The sequence below is a fragment of the Rosa rugosa genome, chromosome 2, assembly GCF_958449725.1.
Source record: "Rosa rugosa chromosome 2, drRosRugo1.1, whole genome shotgun sequence".
Lineage (NCBI taxonomy): Eukaryota > Viridiplantae > Streptophyta > Magnoliopsida > Rosales > Rosaceae > Rosa > Rosa rugosa.
Genome location: NC_084821.1, coordinates 20632186 through 20659382, shown reverse-complemented (window position 1 = coordinate 20659382; position 27197 = coordinate 20632186). Strand labels below are relative to the sequence as shown.

The window sequence follows — 27197 nt, the reverse complement described above, 5'->3', positions numbered from 1 at the left end:
TATGGTACTATGTGGCCATCGCCTAACCCACATATCAATAGGCAAAATTGTGTAAGCAAGGTGTCCAATTGAGGACTTGTGCCTTTGCATGTGCCACAAAATTAATGCAATTGAACAGAGCATGTATGTGTGTCGAGTTTTGCGATAATAAGCACATACAATCACGACTATGTTGCAGCACATAGATGTAAATATATGCATGTTAGTGAGTATGCTGCAATTGAAGTGAGTGATGACAAGTGTATTGCACACGTACACAGGAGACTATAATTTATGTGTGGCCTTAAATTGTTAGTCATGCTTTCGATCTGTTGATGAAATATGCTAAAGCTAGTTTCCTTGTGTGAAAGCGTAGGCATGTGCGTATCAAAGAAAGAGATAACAAGACTTATCTTGTTGGTTGACTTTTCTGCCAATGAACTTGGTGAAGAGGCCAGGTGTTCAAATCAAAAGAGATGTGGACGCTCGGAGAAGAACACAGGGATGAGCAATGGTTTCATCTTTGACTGTAGCTGGAGCCTGATGACCGCTGGAGGTGGCTAGCAGCGCCGATTACCGCTGGTTGCTGCCGAAGCTGGGAAGGCTAGCGGGGCTGCTGGTTAACCTTGGTGCCGACGGAGTTATACCTAGCGGTTGGAGGGTACCTGCTCTACCTACTGTGGTTGGACCTTGGCCGGCGATGAAGTTAGGCGGAGTGGAGCATGGTGCTCGGCGGAGCTGTGGCGGTGTGTGTTAGGCGGTGAAGTTTGAAGTTCGGCGGTGAACTTCCAACGGTGCAGCTCGACAGTGATGAGGCTGGCGGAGCGGAGCGTTTAGCCAGCGGAGGTGTTTGGCGGAGAAATGACCTAAAGGAGGTCAGTGGTGCTCAGCAGGTGTTTGCTTGGCGGAAGGTGCTGCCGGACTTGGCGGAGGTGCAAGGCCTGGCGGTGTCTTGCTGGGCGGAGGTTTTGCCGCTGGTGTCCCTTAGCGGTGTTTGTGGCTAGCAACGGACTTGGTGTGCAGCGATGAGTCGGCGGAGGACCGGACTGGAATTTTGCAGCTGCCATCACCGAAGAGCCTGGGGTCAGTGAGGTATAGTCCGGCGGAGGCTGTCCGGTGGTGCAGTCCGGCTGAGGTTGACACTTGGAGCTCAGCGGAGATTGGAAGTTCGGCGGAGACTCGTAATGGCTAGCAGAGGCCTTGGACGGCGGAGGGGTTTTGCTCAGCGGAGGCGCTGATGATTGAAGCTTGTGCTTGGGTGCCCAGAGAAGTTTTCTGGGTGTCCAGAGTAAGTTAGCACAAAATTTTTTTATTATTATTTTTTTTTTTGTAGGTCAGCGTTGACCGACCTTGACCTGCGTAGACTAGGTGTTGACCGACCCTAATGGGCGTTGACCAACCCTGACCGGCCCTAATGGGCGTTGACCAACCTTGATTTGATGTTGACCGAGCGTTGGCTCAACGCTAACGGGCCAAAGTTTATGGTACGTGACGAAGCCTTTGTGTTGGCTTCCCACAGACGACGCCAATATTAATGCTTGGATCTGTGGGGATCTAATTAACGATAAGTAGAGAGAGAGAGACACAAGAAGTATAGTGGTTCGTCTCCGCCTTAGCCGCAACTTGAATGTTATACTAGTGTGTTGAGCCTTGCGGCCCAAGGGGGATTACAAACTATGTAATGGAGTGTCTTGAGTTGTGGGAGGAGGCATTCCTTTTATAGGTGAAGGAAGTCATCTCCTTTACATTTTCTTAGATGTGGGATGTAATAATCACTATTCTAGTCTAGAAAGCCATGTTGTGAAGGCAACTTTGCAAGGCCGGGAAGGTGGCTTCCCGACGACGTATTTGCCACTTCCGGATACCATAGCGTAGCTTGAACATAGGGCTACCGGATGCATGTCTTGGTTGGGTCTTACCATGGCTTGTGGGTGTCCCAAAGAGGGTGTTACTTATGCTTGGTGATGTAGCAAAGTAGCTTGCTAGTATAGGTATCTACAGATTCAAACCATTAGAAAAACCAGACAAGAATCTTGTTCCAAATATGATTTTTCTGGAACAACCCTCTACTAGCATTCGGTATGAAAACCCGAAACACCTAGAAAAAAGAGATGTCAATATGATGTGCATCTTTGGAAAAAAGAAAGGAGTACAACTCCTAAATGCTGAAGAATTCGAATACAATGAAATTGAACAGGAGGTAAAAAACTCCTCAATTCTAAAGTTACATTTTAAACAAATCTACAAAAGGGGAAAGTTTGAACTGATGGATAGCCATCATTTCAAATTATTGGAATTTACAACCCCCTCTACCACAGGAGAAACAGATCTCTTGATGATCACTCTTGATGAAGTTGCCAGAGCAAGAAATAAGAATGATCAATTTATGCATATTGGAGCAGTCTAAGTAGGCATAAAACTTCTTGCCCGAGAAGGCATAAACTGTCACTACACCAATTTTTCAATCAGACGACAGTTTTTCACTGTCGTCTGAGTATAGAGTCTGCTGTTGTCTATCTCAAAGCCATCTGATACATGAATCAGACAATACCAGAAAACTGTCGTCTGATAAAGTTTACTACAACAACGACTACTATATTGTCTGTTGTCTGAATACCACGAAGAACAACAGCATTTTGTACCTTAACTCTTGTGCAAAGTAACTTCAGTTGACAGACCCTGGAAGAATGTTGACGTGTAACTAACATTTAGAGAACATTGTTTTGTAAAAAAACTGTTGTCTTAAGGAAGCTTGTAGATCAGCAAAGTAATTGAATACTCTTGACTGACTTCGAATAAGACAACATGAAAACTATTAAAGCCATTGTGTGTCATTGCTTCAGACAACAGTTTTTTCTTTCTTTTTTCTTTATGTTCATTTGTTAGACAATGGTTTGCGATTGGTGTTGAATTGTCTGAGATAGAAGAGAAGACATACGTACATTCTGTACAATTGAACAACACATCCTTGATTCCAAAAACCATTTCATTCCATCAGCAGTATTCATCCCAACATTTACACAGAAATTTACCTTGCCCAAGTGCCTATATCTATTTCATTTGCTTAACAAGCTTTCAAGTTTCATGAGCTTTACATGATAATAAAAAAGAAAACAATTTGCTCGATCTCCCAAGATAGTTGTAAGCAAAATCACTGCAAGCTTGAAGCTCATTCCTTTGAAGTATGATTCAACTCTCATGACAACAGCATTCCGGGGAAATCATCAAATACGTTAAAGCAAACAAAACTAAATGCAATTGTAAAACATGGGACAAACCTTCTTCAGCTTCAAAGCTGTCATGTTTAGTTGACAAGATAAAGTATCCCCCGGGCCTTAAAATCCTATTCATCTCTAGAAGATGCTTACTCCCTGCAAATGAAAGAATATCATGAAAATGTTACTTAAAGTAGGATTTGAAAATTCAATAAAGAAAAAAAAATAAAGAATTAAAGGCATGAAGGCATAAAGGTAATCAAACCATCTGAATGCCAAAAGAAATCCCAAGAAACAGAAACTCAAACAGCAAACCAGATATTCAACTCACAATCACAGAATTCAAAACAAAAACTTAAACTTTCATCCATCAAAACCCAATTCCTGCAACTCCAAAAACCACAAATTGCATTCACTTCAGCAACAGAGTCAAAATTTACAAACCTTACAAAACAAAATAGGAGACAGACTTCTGTCAACAGTTCTTACAAACTTCAAGGTATTTATAGTATACAAAATAAGAAAGGATATAATTAGAATTCACAATATATTAAATCATATTTGACAAGCTATCATAATCGACTCAAGTGTTAAATCATCAAGCAGTAAAAGTCCCTAGTTTTGATTATCTTGCAAGAGATTTACCTTGCAAGATAACCACTTATCCACCAGCTGTTGAATTCAACCATAAGTCAAACCAAGGATGGTCAAAATAGTTTTACTTACCAGGTTGATGGTAAGCATTAATGTTGACAAGTGAGGCATAAATCCCAACCGCTCTCTCATAAAGTGCTATAAGAGCACCTACAGATCTAGGTGTCACTTCTTCCACAGAAACCGTAATCGACTCTCGATCATTAGAATAAAGAGCCGATCGTGTTCCCTGCAAGAAGTCAATTTAGATAGGCAGGAATTTTAAAATAGCAAAGTACGACTAAAAATCACTTTTCCAGATAACATTAATTGGTTAATGTGATGAATCTAACCGGTAGCATTCCAAATAGGTAGTCACCACATGTGACACCTGGTTCAAGCTCCCAATCAATATATCTAAGAGAACAGACATGATAAGAAGAAGGAAGGAGGGGAGAGGGGGGAGGCATGGCAGGTAGTAAATAAAATCTACAACTTAAACATATATCCGAAATCTAATAATAGTTCAGAAAAAGCCAACAATCTTACCAAATGAACCCAAGATGACTGCAACAATTAGCAGTACAACTACTAATTTAATCCAAGTATGTTCTATAATATACTTCTAATGGAATTAAGAGTCATTGGATATGCCACTACCATACCATAAGAACATCAAGTTGAGAATATATCTAAAATATCTAAAACAAACTGACACACAAGCAGCCACCAAGTAAATGACAGTGCCCTGAGCAATTTTTGTGTGCCAAGAATATCCCAGATTCAAGGCTGAAACCACCGATCTTTTTGTTTCAACAAAGACCTTTGAAAAGCCATATTATGGCACCTGATCTAATACGACACCGTGGCCTCAAGTTGAAGAATTTCAAAGTTTAATCTTTTCACAAACATTGGAGCTTATCCAGCTATTTATGAAACTTCTCTTGTAGCATTTCTAGAACACTTAACACCCATTCTAAAAAAAAAAAAAAATTAAAAATCAAAAATCAAAAATTAAAAGTTGAGAAGTTGCTCAAAAACTGTGTGGTACATAGCATGGCATTTTAACAAAAAAATGTGTAATTGCAAGCTAGTGATGAACCTATTCTCTTTCCATTTTGCAACTGATGCACCTGTTTATTTTCCCTACAAAGGTTTACCCTGCTTCAATGGGAAAAGATAATGATTACTGGAGCATCACAATACAGGGAACTGAACAATACAAAAATCACTCATAAGCCTTCCATTCTCTAGGCCGAAATGGCAACTAAGCTTGCAGCTTTATGCAGAGCTAAATTTAGCCATTTGTTGGAATCTTATGGATTGCTATTTTCTATAGCTCAGCCATACTCCATCCAGACCTCACTTAAATGTTGTAAGAACATTCTGAAAAGTTAGCTTTATTACAAACTTTTATCTTGTACCTTTAGATTGCTTCATTCTATGACTGGTAATCCTCCATCGATTAAAACAACTGACAGTTATGGTACCGACTTAAAGAATGGAAACCGCCCATCAACCTAGATCTAAGATATACATCTAACCTATGAAGCATGGATACTTCAAAAATCTGACTATGGTGTATCGTATCAGTATCGGATACGGATACGGGTACGATACACACTGGGTACGTATCTAAGACCTTCAAAACGTATCCTTGACTATGTAGTATAGTTGACTTTGTTGATACGTCTTGGATACGGTTTGACATAAGTTTGGATACGTTTTGGGGGTATTTTGGATAATTTCCTATCAATTTCAACCTAATACAGACGAAGCCGCACTGAGCTTCGATCAGTTGGAGCTTCTGTCTCTCTTCGCATCTCAGACCTTCAGTTGCTTCTTCGCATCTCTGTTCGTTGCTTCTTCCCTCACTCCCTCTCTGTTCGTTGCTTCGATCAGTTGGAGCTTTTGTTCTCTCTTCGGCGTCTTCGCATCTCAGACCTTCAGTTGCTTCTTCACGGCGTCCCTCACTCCCTCTCTGTTCGTTGCTTCTTCCCGAGTTCGCACTTCGCAGCTAGTGGGTATGTTCAGATCGAAAGCTTGAAGCTAGTGGGTAATGGGTATGTTCAGTTCGAAAGCTTGAAGCTTGAAGCTAGTCCCTCTCTGTTCGTTGCTTCTTCCCGAGTTCGCATCTCTGTTCGTTGCTTCTTCGCGCCTCGCGGCTTTGTCATAGAACAAACGATGAGGATGGGTATGTCAAGGAGAACTCCACAATACAAAAGTGGAGAGATGTGGGATATTGGAGGGGATGATTTTGACTCAATGGATACGGTTAATGGAGGCATTCTTGAGGTTGCCAACCTCTCTCTTGATGAACCGTTCATGGAGGGTATAATCTTAATTTGATGATGAGGATGAAGTTGATTGAAGTTGTGCAAGTTTTGGAAGCTTGTTTGTGCTTGAACTTAGTTTTAATTTATGTTGCTTGAACTATTTGTTAAGTAATTTGATCCTTTGACTTATGTTTTGTTTGATTGTTTGAATATTATGTCTTTCAATTGCTTGTTTCATTGCAATTCCATCATTTTATATGCAATATTCATCAAATATATTTATTAACACTATATATATATATATATATTTTACATATTATTTTATAAATGTGTCCAAAACGTATCGTATCCTGTTTTTTTGAAAAAAAACGTATCCACGTATCGTATCGTATCGCACCCCGTACCCCGTACCCGTGTCAGTGCATCATAGCATCTAACCCCATCTCCAAAGCCCTCCTCTATTCAGATGCAATGAGGAGCAGTAATTGTCAACACCAGTGAGACACCTTTACAAGCAGAGAAGCCCAACAAGAACAAAACCAAAATAGCATCACAAGAGACTATAAGGCACGGCAGATTCTCAGCTTAACAGAATAGTAAAAGAAGAGCTCACGTGAAAATTAGAAGGTCAAGCATTGTCCAATTAATTGTTGCTGACATGAAACTGATCATGAGACTGTTTTGTTCAGAATATCTGTAGCTTATGACCGATGAGATTCTATTTTAGTCTTCATAACTATATCCCACCATCTTTGTTACAGAAAGACAACCTAATATGCTGCAGAACTTTAAGGCTTATGTATAGCATTCTAAAAGACAAAAAGTTAAAAGTCTAGCAAATGAAGCCAAGCCCAACACAATAGACAAAACTTGTTCTGATCAAAGAGGGAGCAAAAGCCACAGATGTCAAGATATCCAAATAAAATAGAGAAGTTGTGAATCCTAGAGCATATATTCACTGCCTTAGTGTCATCATATTTTTAACAGAAATGATAGTCTAAATAGTTATACTGTAATTACCTCAGGTCAAACAAATGAAAAAGAATAGGTAAAAACAGAAAAAAAAAGATCTAATACCTGAGAGCTGGGGCATTATCATCAATGAACGGAGCTGCAAGACTAATAAACGAAGCCTCACCAACACCAACTAGCCTTTAAAGAACATAACTTGGATTAATACAGGCAAAACCAACCAAAATAGCATAAAAATATCCCACATCAACAAGAAGAAGCTAGGCCAGGGGTGTATTGAGAAAACAAGAAGGATCAAGTCACTTACATGTGGCAGATTAAGATAGACAAGAAGTTGAATGAAAAACCACAACCAGTTACAACAAAAGTCCAAATTGACAATCCAAGTCCAATGAGCTTAAACGGATTTACACTGCAAAATTTGATAATAATATGAGAAATAAAAAAGAAATACTTCATTCTCTAGTTCATGACTAGGAGGCCTATCTTGTAGTACTTCAATGAATGTCACAAAGAAATTGTGTACGCCATGCATCTCTCAGTTGTTGGATGTATCTGCACAAGATACATCAAGATATAGATAAACTTAATAAAGTAAATTGAAAACTCACGCATGCTGATCCGTGCTCCCTTTATTTCTAGAGCAAACAAGTTCAACAAAGTGAAGGCTGAGAAGATCAAAATGCAAGTCTTTATTTTTCTCCAGTAAGTCATTCGCTAGCTGTTTAGTCAGTTCAATTGCCTTAAGAGCATTCCCCTCCACTGCACAATGATAAATCCCTGAGAAAAAAAAAAAACAATATGCTTATCAATCAAGCACTACAACATTATCTCCGAGTCAAAATCAAATGCTAGGACATTCAATAAAAGATCACCTACTTTTCATTTTCTCTAGATCATCAATACAATGGCAGGCTGCTTCATCCTCATAGGAGCAACAATCAATGCCCCAGCTGGCCCTCCAGTAAGAAACAAGACTATAAATCCTATTACTAATCAAACCCAGAAACACACGTTAATCAGCAAAAGAAAAGCTGCATTCTTTTTCTCAAAAAGAATGAAACCCAGAATTGGGGCAAATCGTTAACAAAGAAAAACCCTAAATTTGAAATAAAATCGAATCAAATTAAAGAACCCAGAGGTTTCTTTACATTTTATGGACTATACTGTCTTGGAAAGAGCGGATCTTGAATTGGGTACCGGGACTTAACTTTTCTTGATGAATCCATAGTACCTGAACCCACAAATATGCACAATAATAAGAGAAGGAGGCACAGAGAAAACAAAAATAGATGATGAAAATCTGCGATTAATCGAAAATGAATGAAATATGCAATCAAAAATTGCAAAATTCAAAGAGAAGAGAGAGGAATGGTGGTGAAGATGAAGTTGTTTGATCGTTCTCGAGGTGGAGGAAATCGAAGGATTTAATCTTTTATATTCCGAGGCGGAGGAGGAAGAGAATCGAATGGAGGCCTTCACTGTGGTGGTCGATTGGCGGTCACTGGTCACTAGTCACTAGTCAATGGGTGTGTGTGAGAGAGAGAGAGAGAGAGATGGCTGAGAGTACTGAGAACTGAGGGTTGGTGAGATCGAAAGTGATTTTGAAGAGAGAAGCGGGAGCTCGGGTGTTTTGGTCGAATGGAGAGGGAAAAAGTTAAATATTTTATTTTTGTCCAAGTGTTAAAGCAATATATCAACCCTAGCTAAAAGTCAGTTATTGTATCGGAAAAAAAAAAAAAAAAAAGTAAAACTCAGACGACATCAAATATAAGGTGCATTGTCTGAAACTCATGTGACAACAGACAAATTAAAAAGCATTGTGTGAACCACTCAAATCAGACAACATCTTTCAGCAGACATTGACTTAAAAGATATCAGACAACAGACACCTAATAACAGTTGTGTGATTGAAAATAATCAGACAACAGCAAAAATCAACCATTGTATAAATGAACCTTGGACTACATCACATAATAACTGTTGTCTGAGGCTATGTTTGGGGGGGCTTTTTTGCTCCCCTTCTTATAAGCACCAGAGCAACAAGTGTTTGGTGAATGAGCTTATGGTCAGCTTTTGGAAAAAGCTGCCCTAGCTTCTATCTAAAAGCAGAAGCCCACTCCCCCCAGCTTTTAGAAGCCAGAAGCCCGTTGAGTACTATAACGGTGATTACTGTTCATTAATGAATTTTTTTAAATCCCGATTTCTACCCTCCGTTGGCTGAAGCAATTACAGTGAACTGCCATCAAACCCTCGATATCGATATCAGTCTCACGCTCTCCCATCTCCCTCTGCTCGATCCCATCTCCCTCTGCTCGATCAAAGAATGCATCCCATCCCATCCCATCAAGCAAGCCTCGATCTCCCTCTGCTCGATCACAGAACGCATCCCATCCCATCAAGCAAGCCTCGATCTCCCTCTGCTCGATCTCCCTCTCACATAACCCATCCAGTCGGCGCCACATCTCGCGCATCCCATCTAGGTGAACCTCTAATCAGAGAAACCATCCAGTCGCCGCCGCATCTCGATCTCCCTCTAATCAGAGAACCCATCCAGTCGCCGCCGCATCTCGATCTCCCTCTAATCACAGAACCCATCCAGTCGCCGTCGCATCTCGATCTCCCTCTAATCACAGAACCCATCAGTCGCCGCATCTCGATCTCGGCCTCACTTGCATCTCATCAGGATTTCGGAAGTGAAATTGAAGCCTCAATCAAGCAAGTCAGTCTCTCTCCCTGCTTCGTTCTTATCTTTAATCTAATTGTTGTTATATTTGTTTTGATTTTCGTAGTGGGTAAGAGTGGATTGGGAAAGTTAAAACATTTTGGTGTGGTGAGTGCTAGTGATCTAGAAGTGTACTACTGATGAGCAAGGTTTGAGTGAATGTTAGTTGGATAGTTCAATTATGTTTGCTTTTCTTGTTTATCGATCCATTTAGGTGTTTCAGATTTTTTTTGTCAGATGAAGTGTATAGGCTTCACAATTATGGATTTGTACTAAGAATAGCTCCTGCAAGATGAGGTGTTTTTGATTTGGTTGGTTTTTTTATATCTATCAGGAAACTAAATGGGAATTGAATTTTTGCTATAAACTGGAGTTGTTCTTCCAGAGTTGCAGTCACTTTTTGTTTGGGGTTTTGAGTAATGAAGTTATAGTTTACTGTATCATTATCATATATGGGAACGAATTCTACAAAGGTTTTCAATCACTGAAGGAACAAGAAAATGGGGATGAATTGAGTAATGATAATAAAAAAGAAAACTAAGAACATGAAGGATGAGAAGATGCTTCTCAGTTTCTTTCCTGTCGGTCACCAACCCTTTAATTCCAATGTGCAGAAGTACTCTTTTTTATTTTTTTTGAAGGATGCAGAAGTACTCCTTTAAGTTTTCTTTTTCTTATAGCTTTGTTGTTTGTTTCAGCTGTACAAATGGTTGGGGCTGTTCAAGCTACTTTATTCTTTTTCTTATAGCTGCCTTTTTTTCTTTGTCTGTTGTTGATGTTTATGTTTTCTTATCACTGCTTTAGTTTCTTGTTATTGCATCTAAAGCTTATCTTCATATCATTGATTATGCATTGGGGTTGGTACTAAAGCTTGGGCTGTAAATTTTTGGCTTTTTATCTGTGCTAGATGGCTGTTTGGAATGATGCTTTAGTAGATGTTTTTTGTGACTTATGTATCAAGGAGGTGGATAACAATAATCGTCCACATACTCATTTTAATCCGGAGGGATGGGTGAATATAATCAATAATTTTTCTATAGAAACGGGCAAAGAATATACTAGAAAACAACTGAAAAATAAATGGGATTCCCTCAAAGATCATTGGAAATTATGGAAAGACTTAAAGGGAAAAGAGACTGGTCTTGGGTGGGATCACAGGCGTCAAACTATAGATGCATCCGATGAGTGGTGACGCCTCAAGATTGAGGTATGTAAATCAATTTAATTATTTTGGTTAACAATTTTACTTCATTTGAGGTACATTGAACATCGTATGATTTATTTATTTATTTATTTTGTTCAGAAAAACAAGGAATATGGAAAGTTAAAGAAAAAGGGAATTGCACCCGATTTTGAAGACAAGTTGGATAAGATGTTCATGGGTATTTCAGCCACTGGTCAGCATGCATATTCACCATCTTCTGCACTACCTATCCCTAGAAGTCTACAACAAGGTAACAATGAGGTGAACCTTGAAGGTAGTGGTGACTCTGAGGACAATGATGATTTGGCCCCCACTCTGCCTAAAAGAAAAAGAAATGAGAGAGCTGAGAAAGGTAAAGGAGTAGTACCAAAAAAAGAAAAGGTGGGAGGTGCTGCTCATTTGGCTAAACAAATTAATCGAATGTGTGAGGCAATTGAGAGTAGGAGCACAGCAACTTCCATGGTCCATAAAAGTGTAGAAGGTGGAGGCACCAGTATTAAGGACGTGATGAAGGATGTCACCTCATTGCCTGGTATCGAGCAGGGTAATACTTTGTGGTTTTTTGCCACTCGACTGTTTTTAAGTGAAGAGAAGAGGGAGATGTATTTCACTATGGAAGATCCTAACGTGAGGTTGGAGTGGCTGAAATTTGAGATGAACGAAAAATAAGCTTATCTTGTCTTTGGTTAAGCTTATGTTATATTTGAAGTTTTATGTTTGTTGTTTGTTTCAGCATGTTTTTAATTATGAGAATTGAATTTGATTACATGTTTTTCAGCCCAGCCATATTCATTGGTGGGTTTGATTATGAGAATTGAATTTGATTACATGTTTTTCATCATGTGGATATTCATTGGTGGGTTTGAGAATGGATTTTGGCCTCATTTTGTTCATTACTGCTTGTTAATGATTTAGTTTATATTTATAAAATCAGTCATTTAAATTTGCAGGTTTTGGATTGAAATATGAACAATTCGGGAGTAGATGAAGTGGAGGAGGAGATATTCTTACGAAGTGTACAATTTAATGCTCTGCTCATTCAACATTATTACATGAACTATGTTCATAAAACTCCTTGCATGGTATCTTCTTAAACAGGTAATAAGTGGATAATGGAAATGCTACAAGGGAATGACATTCGGTGTTACAACGCCTTTAGAATGCAAAAGGAAGTATTTTATCGTTTATGTAGTGATTTGGAAGTTCAATTTGGGGTGTTGGGTTCAAACAGAACAAGTCATATTGAAGTTATGGGAATGCTATTGTGGTGCCTAGGACAGGGATGTGGAATTAGGTCAGTAGCAGAACGATTTCAACATTCTAGTGAAACCGTTTGTAGATATTTCGGACAAGCACTAGATCATTTGTGTCAATTAGGTAAACTTATACTCAAGCCTTCGGAGAATGAATTTAATGGTGTTGCACCGGAGATAATGAGGGATAACAGATACATGCCTCATTTTAAGGTATTTGTCATGCGTTACTAGTAAATTATTTCACAATTTAGTTACTTATATTAATTGACTAATTACATCATCATTTACAGGATTGCATTGGGGCTATCGACGGAGTGCATATTCCCGCTTCTATAGCTCCTGAAAAACAAATACCGTACATTGGTAGAAAAGGAATACCAACACAAAATGTTATGGCAGCATGTAATTTCGATATGCAATTTATCTATGTATGCGCGGGATGGGAAGGGTCTGCTCATGATACAAGAGTGTTTCTATCGGTACTTCGAGATCCTGAAATGAAGTTTCCTAAACCTCCACCAGGTAACTATATTTATTTATAGTTGTTGGTACTAATCAAATTTTATGATCCTTTGAATGAAGTTTTGTTAAAATTTGACATTTCTTTATTTTACAGGAAAATATTATGTTGTAGATTCCGGATACCCTCAAATGAATGGGTTTTTGGGACCTTACAAAGGTCCGAGACAACATTTTCAACAATACCGTAGGAAATAACCAAGAAATGAAAAAGAGGTATTTAACCAAGCACACTCTTCTCTTAGAAGCGTTATAGAACGCACATTTGGAGTTTGGAAAAAAAAGTGGAAGATTTTAAGGGACATGCAAGGTTATTCATTTGATAAGCAAGTGAAGATTGTCATTGCCACCATGACACTTCATAATTATATACGGAGACATGCACATGGTGATAGACATTTTGTCCGCAGTGAAGAAAGAGAAGGTTATGGGTCAAGTGGTGGGATAGAAATGGATGATGATGTAGAAGAAGAATATCATGGTCACGGTGCACAAGAAATGGAAATAATAAGAAATAGCATTACTCAAAGTTTGATGAATGCGCGTAATAACGTGAACATTTGATGTGAACCATCCACCAATTGTTATTAATGTTACTAATATATTTGTATAAGTTATTTTTAAAATTGTCCAATATTAATCAAAAGTATCACCATGATTTATAAAAATTGAAAGTTAACAAAAATTAATAAGGACATAATAAATATTAAAATTAATAACAAAAGCATTTGAACAACATTGTTTGTTATATAATCAAGGCAAAATAATCTCTCATGTCCAATTTGGTCATTCCCCAAACAAAAAGCACAAGCCAGTTTGATTTACCAAACACTTTACCACTGCTTCTGCCACTGACAGCTCCTAAAAAAAGCCAGTTTACCAAACACTCAGCAGCTTTGCTTTTCAGCCACTTATTCTCATAAATAAGTAGAAGCCAGCTTTTTCTCAAAGAACAGCCCTACCAAACATAGCCTGAATTAATTCATTCAGACAACATAAAAAAAATCAACTATTGTCTGAAATGCTATTGCACAAGAGCCAAGAAAAAACTGTTGTCTGATTCAAAAACTCAGACGACATAATATTTCTTGCTGTCGTCTAATTAAATCAGACGACAGTTAAAATGTTTGCTGTCGTCTGATATGTGTTGTCTGATTCCAAAATTGGTGTAGTGTGTTCAGTTCTATGTGTCTTACAAGACAATAGACTAACAGATTTTCAAGCTAGTCTGTTGGGAGCACTTGAAGCATCTTTATGCAATCAAGTGGCATACTTCAACTGTTTTCCAAATTTCTCAACCAGCTTGAAAGATGCAGCTCACTGTCTAAGACTGAGAGTCAAGACAGACGACATATCAATGAAAGAGGATATGCAAGAACTCGCAATAGTATACAGAATATACTATAAACTGCTGAGCACCACGGTAGAACCAAAGACAAGGATATCAAATATCCCAGGTCTTATTACTGGTTTCCTCACCAGTCAAAAGAACCATTCACAACAGATTCACAAGGTTATTTGGAATGAAGTAACGTTTCCTATTGAATGGAAATTATCTGGTCCGAAAAAACCAGCAGAAAGTGCGAAAACAAAAATTTATGAAAGCAGAAAGACTAGAGAAATGAGTCTAAATTTTCACAATCACAGGAAAAGTGATGTCTGTCCTGAAAATATCAGGATAAACAAAAATCTTCTCAGAAGGAGCTACAACACTAGGGAAGCTAGTGTTAGTGGTACTAAATACTCTGAAGAACCATCAGAGCCTATTACTGAAGAAGAATTAGAAGCTGATCTAAATAGACCAGTTAATATGCTTAGAGCAAACAAGCTCTATGAACTCTATGATGAAGCAGAATCATGCGAAAATCCTGAACGATTAGAAAAACTAATCGAAGAAATGAAAATTTTCAAAATAGGAAAGACAAGAAAAGTCCTTCCTTACCAAGATATTGAAATGGAATTTGGACATAGCTCTAATTCCAAAACCTTCATCATTCGAGAGAAGGGAAAACTGAAACTCCCTGTGCAAAAAGCCCCCACAAGCAGAAAAGAAGAGAGAAATTCTCAGAGATTTGTCCCAGAGGACAATATGCCTAGAGTACCAATCACAAACTATGGCATCTGGCTAAATCTAGACAAAGCTCTAGATAAGAAAAAAGCCATTGACCAATGGGTAGACAGCCTGATTACGGCCTCTGCTCTTATCCTTGGAAAATTTGAAGCCCCAGATCTTCAGGTGTACTATGAAACTACTTTTACCGGGGTAGCCAAAAAGTACTATCTGGCCTCGGTCCAATGCATCCTGAAGCTCGCGTGCCCATTCCCTATAGGCATTCAGCTCCTCCTGTAATCGGGCGATCTCCCAATCAAAATGAGCAACCAACTCGGCGGAGGCTTGATAGTTCATATTTACAGCCAACATTGCACGCCACACAATCAGAACATTCAAAAGGAAATGAACGCGTGCAAAATAGTCGCGACACATACCCTCATCAACCTCTCCTGAGCCTCCCGATACCCAAGGCGAGGGTCCCCAACGTTCACATGGCCGCGATCACGATGACAATTACGTAAATCGGAAACATGTGCAAAATGTCACCATCTGTGATCCCAATCTCGTCAAGAGTACGTGCGAGACCCTCAGCTACCTCGTCGCGAGAACCCAGAGAGCCCCCACTTGTCGATCTCGAGCGCGCTACACTGTCAACTCGAGCCCTCTTACCTCCATGGGTATCAACACTAACACCCACTGGAGGACTCCCGAGATGAAGCTGCGAAACAGCCCTCTTCCTCGACCCAGTTCCATCAGTGCGAGTACAAGTATCAGCCACTCGGGTCCCATCCACCTCTCCAACCTGGGCAGGGGTCTCCATCTCGGCAACCTGGGTACCCCGACATCGACCTCTCCAACCTCCCGTTGCACTTCAGGAGCCTCAGCAACCGGTATCGCATCACCAACGACTTGGCTCGTCACCTCAGTTTCACCGATGTCGACAGTAACAATATCTCGCGACACCGGACCCCCAATGTCGCCACCAAAAATAGCATCCAGCTACTCCAAAACAGCATCTTGTACCAAGCGAGCCCTGGCACTGATATCGCTCTGGCGCCGTTCAGCTTCCTCAAACAACTCCTCGACGGAGATCTCTACTTTGGCCACCGGCTCTATTGGCTGATCCACTGCGCCACGTTCCACCCCTCCCATCTAGACTCGGAGGGACTGCCTTACACCTTCCTGAATCTCGTGGCATTGGCGCTCCTCGACAGGTGCCTGGGAACGCTGACCATCCTGGCCCCCTCGCTCCTGAGAATGCGTCCCCATCTCGGCGCCCCGCTTTTGATGACCCTTAGCTACATGGTCTTCAGCACCCGCCTCCTCCTCGACTCGCTGGTTGAGATACTCCAGCACAGTATCTGGAAACCTAAGGTACATCTCATCGGGCAGCAACATACTCACTGATGATCAGTCACATGTACCTCCTTATCGGGAAGCTCGATGTCACACCGCCTTGTCGTCTCCTATTCTCACAACAGCTCCCTGATAATGACATTGGTATCCACATCAGCGTATGAAGCATCGCTCTTGCTAGTAGCCTCGCTAGGCATATCGGCTGCAAAACAAACAAACAATGTTAGCGAGATCACAATTGAATGAACGAACAGGCATGAATAATGAAATAGCCCCTCACCTGGACGCCTCCTGAGTTCAAACCTCTGGTATATCGGAAGCCTACACAGGCGATAGAACCCCCTTTTCCCTTTGGGGAACGAGCCTAAAACCCTCGACACACGCTTCTGCTCTAGCATGGTCAGGATAGCCTCTTGCATCACTACGATACAAATACACACTATTAGCACACCAATGGCAAAAGAAAATTCACCAAATACACAATCACAATACTCATAGATAGGCTGGAAACGGGTAGGAACTCGATGCACCATGTCCAGGTTCTGCCAGTGACCTCCAACCAGGCAAGGTCTGCCCCTCCAGTGAGCATAAATGTTTGACGAAAGGTCCTCGATAATCGCGCTGTCGCGTGCCCTAAAAAATTTACGCACCCACTATCTCCAGCCTTCGTCGAATATTACATCTTGAACATTTAGTTAAACTCGCTGATAGTAGGACATTGTTGCCTGCTGAGTTTCCACAGCACTAAACTGTGAGCCCCGGAAAAAAGTATCGAGCTTAATGGAGATCGTACGCAAAATTATTTAACGATCTCGGTAGATGTCAAGATGCTCGAGGAAATTTTCAGAAATTTTCATAACGTGAAATCCTCAATGTAAGAGTTGGAAAATAAAGTACACGACGCGACGAGTTTGTGGAAATTTTCGGGGAATTTTTCGGACACCCGAACTATTTATTATGAATTTCCGAAGTTTGGAAATTATGGAAATTCATTTTAAGTAAAAAGAAAATCCACAGTGCAATCTGAGGCGTCCAAAATTCCAACCGCTTCATCGTAGCCATTGAAATTCAATTAAGGGAGGCTATAAATAGAGCTGGATCAGATCGAATGCCCCAGATTGATCAAGAGGTCTCTGGGCTCTTCGACTCGGATTCTCGACCCAGTAACCCGCAAAGGAGATCCGACGGAATTTCCTCCGTCCGGCCACCTCACGACGGCGCACCGGCACCTATCGCTTCCTCTCCCCATCGCCGACGTCTTTCTGGGGGTCAGATCGTTCAGCTGGCAGCTCTGGGAAGAGAGTCGACGCCGTAAAGCTCTGAGTTCTCCGGCGGTTCTTCGGCTGTTTCCGACAACGGAATGATCTGCATGAGGTAAGGATATCGATCCTCTCGTTGTACTCTACGTGTTGGTGTACTTGGTTTTGACATTAATCGAGTTTTGATTGAGTTGCTGTTTTGAGTGTTCTCGGCCTTCACCGGAATTCGCTGTTCACGACGACACTCCTAGCTTTTCTGGGTTCATCTCCGACGTCTATGGGCATGGATTGATGTCTCCTAGAGCTCGATTCATTGGGAACCTTGAATTGACGAGAAATTGCTCTATGGTTCAAAAGAAGGGAGTGACTAACTCGGGAGCTCGATGCTCAGTCTACAAATCATATTGAAGCTGTCAAAGGTAAACTTGAAATTCTGGACAGAATTGCTCTTTGGTTTGGGTGAATTTAGAATTGAATGGGATACATGAGTTGAATGTGAATTTGGTTGCTGAACAATCTAGCTTCGAGCTGCTGTAGTAGCTAGAACGAAGAGTTTAGAATTGAGTTGATGCTTTTGGTTTTCGATTAAGAATGATTTTGGACGTGTGGTATTATCTGGAATTGGTTTATGAATTGTGATGATTTTCTGTAAGTTAGATGTTCTGTAAGTTTGGTTGATTGAATTGTGAGTCGAGATTGAAATGGACCAGTTATGAGTTTGACATTGTTAAAGTTGGTTTTTCTGGGTGTTTGGATTTTATGCTTGAATTGAGAACTCAATTTGGATGATCAATGTATCTGTTTTGGTATTGCAATTGTGGACTTGTTTACCGGTTAGAAAAGAGGTGAAGAACTTGCACGAAAAGTAAAGAATTGATAATGGATAGAAAGTGAAAGAAATTAATATATATATATATATATATATATATATATATATATATATATATATATATATTGGGTGACCTTAGTAATCGGGTGCACTCAATATATGTTTGGTCGATATCGTAATTTCAAGTGAATGTTTGATAATCTAAGTTAATTATCGAACCTATCTCGATTGGTCAAACGTGGTCAAATTGGTCAACTCCTGGTCAAACCAGGAAAAGTTGGTTGGACGATTTATTAATCGTCGAGATGTCATATAATTGTTCAATGTGATATTAACGGTCGAAATGTCGGAATCTAGGACTCCAGTTACCTGAGGAATGGAAGGTTCGCGACTCTCGGAGTGCGTGAGAGAAAGCATCGGAATCCAGGTAGGGATTCAGGACTCTCCTCGGTTAGTGATTTTCTTATATTGTTATTAAATGATGCATATTAGTGGGTATGGTTTGGTTATGTTCAAATGCAATGCATACTAACCAAACCATGTGAGAAATGTGATGGCTTGAGAGCGAAGGGTGGCTCTGACTTCCTTGGGTTCGATCCCCAAAACCTCCGGAGGGTTAGTTACACCGGTCGGACGTTGAGCGATCGCAATGACGACCCGATCCGTGTGTGTAGCTAGGTAGCAGACGCTCTCGCTACGCTTACCTGGTGATAAATTAAATTGAGGTAAGGTCATGTAGTGGGTCTATGGGACCGGCCATCAGGTAAAACTTGGATTTGGCACCGTATTTATTTAAGCATCATGCATCAGTTTTCAAGTTGAAAAACATTAAAGTTTGTCGTTCCTTTTAAAATATTTGGTTTAAGCATGTTTTCATACTGGGATCCCAAATATATATATTTAATGGTTTCAACCCTAGTCGTGGTAGAGTTCCTGTAAGAGCAGCGAGGACGAAAGCTCACCCCTATAACAGTGTGGATGCAGGTACTGTACACTGGTGACGAGACAATAGCGGTCGGAGCTGGGTGTGTGGAACAAGTTCGGTAAATTTTGTCGTTTAGACCTTATTCTACATTTTATTTCTCGAACTTCGTATTCCGAGACTTGTTGATAGTTAGCCTTGTGTCAATTTTGGTTGAGTTCTCATTTCCTTGAAGTTCGTACCTCGTGTGTGAGAATTCATTTCAAGTTCTAGACGAATGAAATAAATTTTAGCAACTCAAGGATTTTCACCTCAAAAATATTTGTAGCTTCCGCTGTGTTTATACAAAAAGTTTTCAAACAAAATGCCTAGCGGTTCTCTAGAATGTAAATCGAGCGTTCGGTTTATGTTTTAGAGGCTCGCGGCACTATGACGTGCTTAAGCTGGTGAGGTGCAGCTTGGGGCGTTACAAAAACTCCCATTATTTGCCTCAGCGCATTAGGCGATAGCTGTCCCACGAAGATGTTGAGGCACGACAGCAGGTACTGTAACTCCTCCAATATCGGGAACGTCAACCCACACTTGAGCTGATACTCATAAAAACACGCCCACCCCACCTCAGGGTGGCTAAAACGCTCACCATCTCTCAAGGGGCGTAACAATACATTGCCCAGAATACCCCAAGATGACCTCATATTGCTAATTTGCTCCTCAGTCATACTCGGACCAGGTTAATCTATAGGCGTCTCGCCAAGGAGCAGCCGTCGACGTGGCGGCTGAGGGATCTCCAACAGCTCGACGTTCTCCACCTCGGCAACCTCGGGGGCCGCAACATGTTCGACCCTACTAGGAACTCCACGAGACGACCCATCGCCGCCTCCTCGGGAAGTGACAACGACACCCCACAAGGAGCACCCTCGCCACCTCCAAGAGAAGCGCTGACACCACCACAAGAAACTCCTTCACCTCCACGAAAGGAACCCTCTAGCCTATAGCGACCATGATGCACCTGTGCCATACTGTGAGCGATACTCACAATTAATCAATCGCCTCCTATCTATCGCCTTCCTTGACCTGCCCCACAAAATTTCAAAATCTAATAACCTAGCCCGGAGCAGCAACTAAAATCCCACTAAACCCAAAATTCACCTTCCCCAAAGCCTAACCGGACCCACAACGACCCAAAGCCTACCGGCAAATCTCACCTCCAGCAAACGACTCCTCAACGAAACCCACACTACCACACAAATGTTCTCAGATAGAAACCCAGGAAAGTCAAGAGACAACGTACCTGTTCACTCCTCCAATCCGAAAACAGAGACAACGACGCCAACAAAATGGAATTCCGACCGCCAACCAAAAGATTCAAGCTTTCTGAACACCAAAGGCTCTAACTTTACTCACCTCTTATCTCAATCTCCAAGAAAAACAGAGGAACAATAACTGCCCCCATCTCCCTCCTCTGTCCATATATAGGGACCTCGAGAGTACAGGGACCGTCGTCGCCTCGACTCCTTACCACTACGCCATTATTACACGTTACGGACTCCAGTACACTGGACTTCCCGCACACGAAAAACGAATGGCAACAACACACGTGTCACCAGGGCATAGCGTATGCGCCAAAAGACGCATGAAACCCTACCACAGATTCGCGATAGCGACACAATGACGATTAAGAGAACGATCTCCTCACCCCAGCCAATACTCCTCTTAAGTGGGGACTTGGGGGACTAGGGGTAATGGTTGTACGGAAGCCACGTGGCATGAACTCGCCTTGCACTTCCAATACTTTTACCAAAGACAAACTCCCCACCCAAGAGAACTCTTGACTGGGGACTTGGGGGACTTGTTAGTATGCATATACCTCCTAGGCACAAGTATCGAAAGCACAAGACTCATATCGCCAATACAGAAGTAAGGAAAGCTCCCAGCTGAGGATTCTGATACCCCTCGGGGCGATATCGGGAACCTCAATCATCCCACACCGAAAGAAACGGAACCTGGCTCCCACATATCTGCTATATTAAGGTCATCCCCAACAACCCAAAGAGGTAACTGTTTACTATCGCTTTCCATTATCATTATCTTATAACGATACTGACTTAGGCATCGGAGCGTTGAAGGCCGGCACACCCGGTCTTCCCTCTGACCTTCATTTGTTTTACAGATAAGCGAGACCGATAGCGATAGTAGCAGACCAAGACACCTCGTGATTTAGCTTGATCAAACCCCTCTCGAGACAGCTGAAACATACTTAACATCTCTAATAAAATTGATGTCTCAGAGCCACTTGACTTCAACCTGAATAGCTTTGTACTTTTTCTCATTGAAAGTCATGTGTTTCTGTCGTACTAGGGAACAAGAAGGTGTGATACTAAGCTTGTGTATTATCAAATTAGGATATATTGCGGGCATGTCAGCATAAGATCAGGCAAAGACAATTTGTTTAGATTTTAAAAACTGAATACGGACCTAAGCTGAGAAGTTAACCCGGTACCAATACAGACTTTCCGGTGGCCTTAGCGGAATCTAGTATTGGGGGATTTGGTGGGTGCTTCTGTAACTTTTTCAGTCGGGTCTTGGAGGGAACACCCTCCTCGATATTCTCCCGGGGATCATCAGGTTTGTCAGGCGAGAGTGGTTCGCCTCCAAAGGTGAGTATCTCAGTTTTCTTCTCCTTCTTATCCTTGGCTAGCTTCTCCTCAATGGAGTTACAATCCTTGGCATATACCCTATCACTTGTGACAGTGAAAATGTCACCGGGAGTAGGGATTTTCATCATCAGCATATGGCCTGCAACAAAGCATTAGAGTCCCCAAATAGCATCTCGGCCTAGAATGATATTAATAGAAGATTCACAATCAACAACACTGAATTGATTAGAAATAGAGGCAATAGTAGATCCTTGCCGAAGTGTGATACATAGTGTATCAGAACCCAGCGGTTATGTGATTTCGCCTGAAAAATTGATTAAAGGTTCATGATTACTGTATAGCTTGTTACGGCTTCTGCTTAACCTAGTATAACAGCTAGCAAAAATAACACTAATAGTATCAATAAAGACCAGATGAACCTTGTAATGATCTACCTGCTTGGTAATGAGAAAAGGATCATTGTGGCAAATGATATCCTTCTTCCTCCAAAAGGTAACAGAGTCTGAAGGGACCTACAATTGGTTGTATCCCTGGAGTGCCATAACCTCGTGCCGGGGGGGGGGGGGAGGAATTGTCACTTGGTGTCCTGGTATGTTTCACCCTTTATAGCCTCACCATGAATTGTTAATATTTGCCCATAAACTTCAATAAAATTAGCTCCAGTATCCGGAGTCTTATACTAGTGCTGGACCTGACCAGTTTGAATCATATGTTCAATGGTACTTTGAAGGTGGAAATAGGTGTTTGTGGTGTGTCCAAAATCATCATGATAGGTGCAGAACTTCCCATTATCATCCCAGTAACGAGACCTGTGATTTTTATTTTTAGGAGGGGGCGAGGAATGATGTTCTGATTCTCTTCCCAGATTTCTTCATATGACGCAGTGAGGGTAGTAAAATCTACATATTGAGGGATAGCTGGAGGTGGGGAATGCCAATTCTGTGCCTGGTAAGGGATGTCTTACTACTTCAGTCGCTGGTACCCCAGTTTGCCCTACTGAATCCACTAAAATCTCACAATCAAATCAAACCAAATCTGCAAATTTCAATCATAACAATTACTGTGTTGCTATCTAATGTTATAAGCTCAACAGTATAATTGTCTATACAAGCAATTACTCTCCTGACCAATCTGCAAATTCGATGACAACAATAAATTCCGCGGCAAAGCACGGGCAAGCTTTCTAGTTATACATATATAAAAGATGAGTTAACTGTTCATTCGGAGGTACTGTTCATTCACGAATGAAAAGACCATTTTGCCCTCATTTGAAATTTTGTTACAGATCTGCCACTGACCAATTTTTTCCTCTCTCTTCCTCCCTTCTGCCTCCCAAAGGACCAGACCGAGTTTTTCCTCTCTCTTCCTCCTAAAGGAAAATGCAGCCAAGACTTCAGCTTCGGAAGATCAGAGCAAGACGGAGTCGAACCCTAAATCAATGCAAGATGAGAACGCCAAGTCTAAGCAAGAGGATCGGGGCAGCTCTATTCGCCCAATCTACACCTTCTCTACTGTTGAGGAATTATGGGGGTTTGTCACTCTCATTATGTTCTGTTTGTTTTCTTGATGAGAAAATTGAGAGACATATGAATTTTTTGCTCTATTGTGTTTGTAATTTCTGAATTGTGATCTTTTAGGGTTTTTAATGAATGGAAATTTTGGGAAAGATAAGAACATGATGGTTATGAATATTCGAAAGTAGGCAAATTTGTGGAGGCAATGCTTAAAGATTAATTTTTTTGTTTGGATTTGGGGTTTTGGGTGAAAATTTGCTTTTAATAGAGAGAAAACTCAAGATTTTGGGTAGTACTATTTACTGATTGTTTTGAACTCTCTTATTAAATTAATATAAGCTGGATTGATGAAGGTCGAGATGGCAATGTCCAAAGATTGATTAAAGGTGATATTGATATGGGGTTTACAATTGATTTGTGGCTTCATTAGAAGTTAGGAGGAGATGAGATGAGCTCCAACTGTTTGTAAAAATCCCTCATTGAATACATACTTGACTTGAGATTAAATTTCAAAATGTGAATATACATGCATTTGACATCAGTCATGTAATGTATCTATGTGTGTAGCTAGGCAAATAAGTTTTGATGTGTATATATACCAATCATATGCCTATATATAGAGTAGTTAGTTACATACATGAAATCCATCGGCTTGCGAACCAATGGGTCGAAACTCAATGATTCATGTTCTAATCCAATAACATACATATAGCTGCAGCTGCTTTGAATTTAATCCTACTTTTTGTGAAGTTGTTAATCTCATTGTTTTAGAAGAGCCCGTGTTTGTTTGCTGGACTGAACAGGTTTAGATGACTCTAAAAGGGCGTGTTTTTGTTTTGGTATACCTCTCAACACTTTTGGAACTGGGGATATATTTACTATAACATTTGATTGTTTTGGTGGTCATTTGCATCTGGAGAAAAGATTTGGTGTTGTGAAGTGAATATTGCAAAGCTTACTTTCAGTGGCACGTGACCTTTACTTTTAGTATTGCCTCCATACAAGTGACCCCCTGAAAAGGAGGCATGAAAAAAATAAAAAAAGTTTAAGCGTGATTTGTCACACATTGCCCATAGTACTTGATACCATTTGCGTTGGTTCACATTTCTTTGTGGTGCTCTAGTCCATCGAAACATGGAAAAAACATGCATGTCTTAATCCTCATTTATTCGATTGTTTGATTACGTTTTTTTTTTTTCCTTGCATGCTCAGTGCACTCTCTTTCATTTGGCAGGAAGTTTGATGCACAATCTAATTCGAACAATTCTTAGGTTCATCCCTAGGGTGAATGAGTAAATTCACCATTTCTTGCGATTAACGCATAATAACTTTATAATTTTCTAATTCCACCATTTATTTTGTATAACGTAATATAAAGATTAGTTCTGTAAAAAAATCAATCAAATTGAAGACCTTTTAGTTATTCATTTATATGAAATACATGGACGGTTCATTATAGTAGTAGTAAGTGTTGTTAGAACTATCCATTTGTTTGATTCAATTAGATAATTAAACGATTTCCGATTCGATTGATTTTTTACAGAGATGATCTTTAAAGGATAATTTAAGATATAGACCGTTGGATTATAAATTTATTAAGTAAAAATATGTTAATCGATAACGGGGGTGAATATGCTCATTCACCCTAGGGGTAAACCTAAGAATTGTTCATTACCTTCATTCTTATATTCCATATGTTAATATATTGCTGTCCTTAACATGATTGGTGATATTAAGATTATATGTCCTCTGTAGCTTCATTCCTTTGTTCCTTATCTTACTACCCAAACTTTCAGTGTCAGCTCACTACATGTAGAAACTAATGAACTCATCAACACAGATGAAGCGTTAACAACAGTCGACAGATGGTCCAACTGAAGAAACGTTTGAAGAATTTATGTAGATTCATTGGTTCGAAGTATAAATGTAAAATATTTTGATGACAACTAACAATTTTTGTAATTTGTACATAAATAACAAGTTTGGTTAGAATGACCATCTTTTGAAAAAAGTAGATATACGAGCTCGGTTAAAGTACCAACTTTTTCTCAAAAATTTCATTTGTGAAGATATACAAGTCTGATTCAAACACCATTTGTAATATGTAAAGATATATCACTTTCAATTAACGTTTATTAGCTTAACATTTTCTCTCTTATAATTGTAACTATATTACCGACAAAGTTTGAGGGAAAAAATATATATATATTACTGACAAAGTTTGAGGAAAAAAAAAAAACAAAACGCAGCATCGCGCTAGTATATGTAAAAGCTTAGAGCGCGTGTGAACAGTAACTCTTACTAACAGTGGAATTCCAATTCTACACTCACCTAAATGTTAGGCGTCGCTTCATTCTTTCTTTCCGCACGACTTCAGTGTCATCTCAGAGAGACCCAAAGAACACTCAGAAGTCAGAACAGTACGTGAGTGAAAGAAAAGATAGAGCTGACAGCGATTTCAATCTGGAGGTGGAATGGGGTTGTAATAGTGCTTGGTTTTTACAGCAGAACTTCAAAGGGGTTTTTGATTCATTTCAATTGGGTTTGACCCTTTAGCATAATTGATGGTTCTTATTGTTGTAGGTTACAGAAGATGGGTGCTTTAGATAATTAGATGTGAAAAAGGTGGTTGATGATCACCAGGGGTGGCTTCTCATTACTTGCAATTGGCTACATAGTGTGCTTTTCATATACTGGCTAAATGTTGAGCCTTTTGGTTATTGGATATCGGCTGGAGCAAGAATTCGACTTCGGTACATGAAAACTTGCGAGAGTTGTGCTGGCAATGTTAACAACTTTCTCAACTGATGTTAACAATTTTGTTTATTTCCAATTTCTTGGTTTTGGAATTAAAGAATTCAAGGATCACTTTGAAGAACTTAGTTCTTTGGAATCCAGTAAAGGTAGAATAAGAGACTGAAAAACAGGTGTCAGTATAACTCTTTGTTGTGTATAACTTGGCTCAACTCTTTTATGTTGGTTTTAGAATTTAGCTTTTTCAAGTAAAGCTAGCTTATGTCGTTCGTTAATTCTTTAACAGTTAGTTTTCTATACAGAGTCTCTTAAACACAAAGCATACCAATGCTTACATGTTGGTGATGAAAGCTTGACAACAGAACAGATTATTGTAGCAAGAGAACATGACTCTAATGTATGGATTCTGGAAGTTGAAAGCAATTGGTATGCTCAGTAGGTGACTCTGTATTACAATGTTGCAGAGAATGGGATTCTATTAGAATTTGCTAGTGCCTGCTGTGTGGGGATACCCTTATGTTTAGAACTGATAATGTACTTTTAGCAAATGAGCCGAAAATGACTGTTTTTGTCTTATAAGTTGATTTTCCGTGGTCATTCACTATTAATCGTACTGCTTTGATATACAGTGAATGCCAGATGCAGCACATCTAATCACCAGACGAACCAACTGAGAGAATCTAATGTATTTTATTATATCCAACCATTTTTGTAACCAGTTTAGTTAGAATTTCAATTTATGAACTTTTTTTTTGTAAGTGCAATTTATGAACTTTGATTGGTCTACTGACCAGCTGCAAGTACATAAATCTGGTAAGAACACCAGATTTTGAAATATATAAATATACAATTGTTAATTAATGGAAAGAATAAAATGCCTATTAGCCTTTGTTGCAACAATTCTATAAACCCCTGTGCAGTAGAAAATTTTTATTTTGGGGAGAGACGAAATTCCCCAAATCCACTGGCCGGTTTTTGCTAATTTCTTTTGACAGCCCTGAAAAATAACAGTCAAGCAATTTGTCCGGAAACAAGGGCATTATAGCACCAAAGTAAATCCACATAAGAAAACAA

General features: G+C 40.0%; 4 protein-coding genes across 5 annotated transcripts in view; 2 read left to right on the top strand and 2 right to left on the bottom strand.

The window, feature by feature from the left end:
- The window catches only part of LOC133728167 (uncharacterized), a 54127-nt gene that overhangs the window by 6720 nt on the left and 20210 nt on the right, over positions 1 to 27197 (bottom strand). The window lies entirely within an intron of this gene.
- On the bottom strand, positions 3256 to 8658 carry LOC133734185 (uncharacterized). Its single transcript, XM_062161819.1, has 6 exons — positions 7955 to 8658; positions 7687 to 7855; positions 7383 to 7487; positions 7181 to 7255; positions 3921 to 4077; positions 3256 to 3350 (listed from the first exon to the last, which is right to left on the bottom strand). The coding sequence occupies exons 1-5, from the start codon at positions 7959 to 7961 to the stop codon at positions 4014 to 4016; spliced, it is 420 nt and encodes a 139-aa protein (XP_062017803.1). The 5' UTR covers positions 7962 to 8658; the 3' UTR covers positions 3256 to 3350; positions 3921 to 4013.
- LOC133734280 (L10-interacting MYB domain-containing protein-like) lies at positions 9648 to 11673 on the top strand. Its single transcript, XM_062161905.1, has 3 exons — positions 9648 to 9797; positions 10708 to 10974; positions 11104 to 11673. The coding sequence occupies exons 2-3, from the start codon at positions 10708 to 10710 to the stop codon at positions 11671 to 11673; spliced, it is 837 nt and encodes a 278-aa protein (XP_062017889.1). The 5' UTR covers positions 9648 to 9797.
- On the top strand, positions 12382 to 13328 carry LOC133728456 (uncharacterized). The gene is made up of 3 exons (XM_062155871.1): positions 12382 to 12470; positions 12551 to 12782; positions 12877 to 13328. Exons 1-3 carry the CDS (start codon positions 12438 to 12440, stop codon positions 12975 to 12977), a joined length of 366 nt encoding a protein of 121 aa, XP_062011855.1. The 5' UTR covers positions 12382 to 12437; the 3' UTR covers positions 12978 to 13328.

Coding starts and splice junctions, on each gene's coding strand:
- LOC133734185 (XM_062161819.1), bottom strand. Junction 7,256..7,382: donor TCTATCTTAATCTGCCACAT/GTAAGTGACTTG, acceptor TGTTCTTTAAAG/GCTAGTTGGTGTTGGTGAGG. Junction 4,078..7,180: donor GATAATGCCCCAGCTCTCAG/GTATTAGATCTT, acceptor GACTTCTTGCAG/GGAACACGATCGGCTCTTTA.
- LOC133734280 (XM_062161905.1), top strand. CDS start 10,708: ATGGCTGTTTGGAATGATGCTTTAGTAGATGTTTTTTGTGACTTATGT. Junction 10,975..11,103: donor ACAGGCGTCAAACTATAGAT/GCATCCGATGAG, acceptor TATTTTGTTCAG/AAAAACAAGGAATATGGAAA.
- LOC133728456 (XM_062155871.1), top strand. CDS start 12,438: ATGAGGGATAACAGATACATGCCTCATTTTAAG. Junction 12,471..12,550: donor GATACATGCCTCATTTTAAG/GTATTTGTCATG, acceptor CATCATTTACAG/GATTGCATTGGGGCTATCGA. Junction 12,783..12,876: donor GTTTCCTAAACCTCCACCAG/GTAACTATATTT, acceptor TTTATTTTACAG/GAAAATATTATGTTGTAGAT.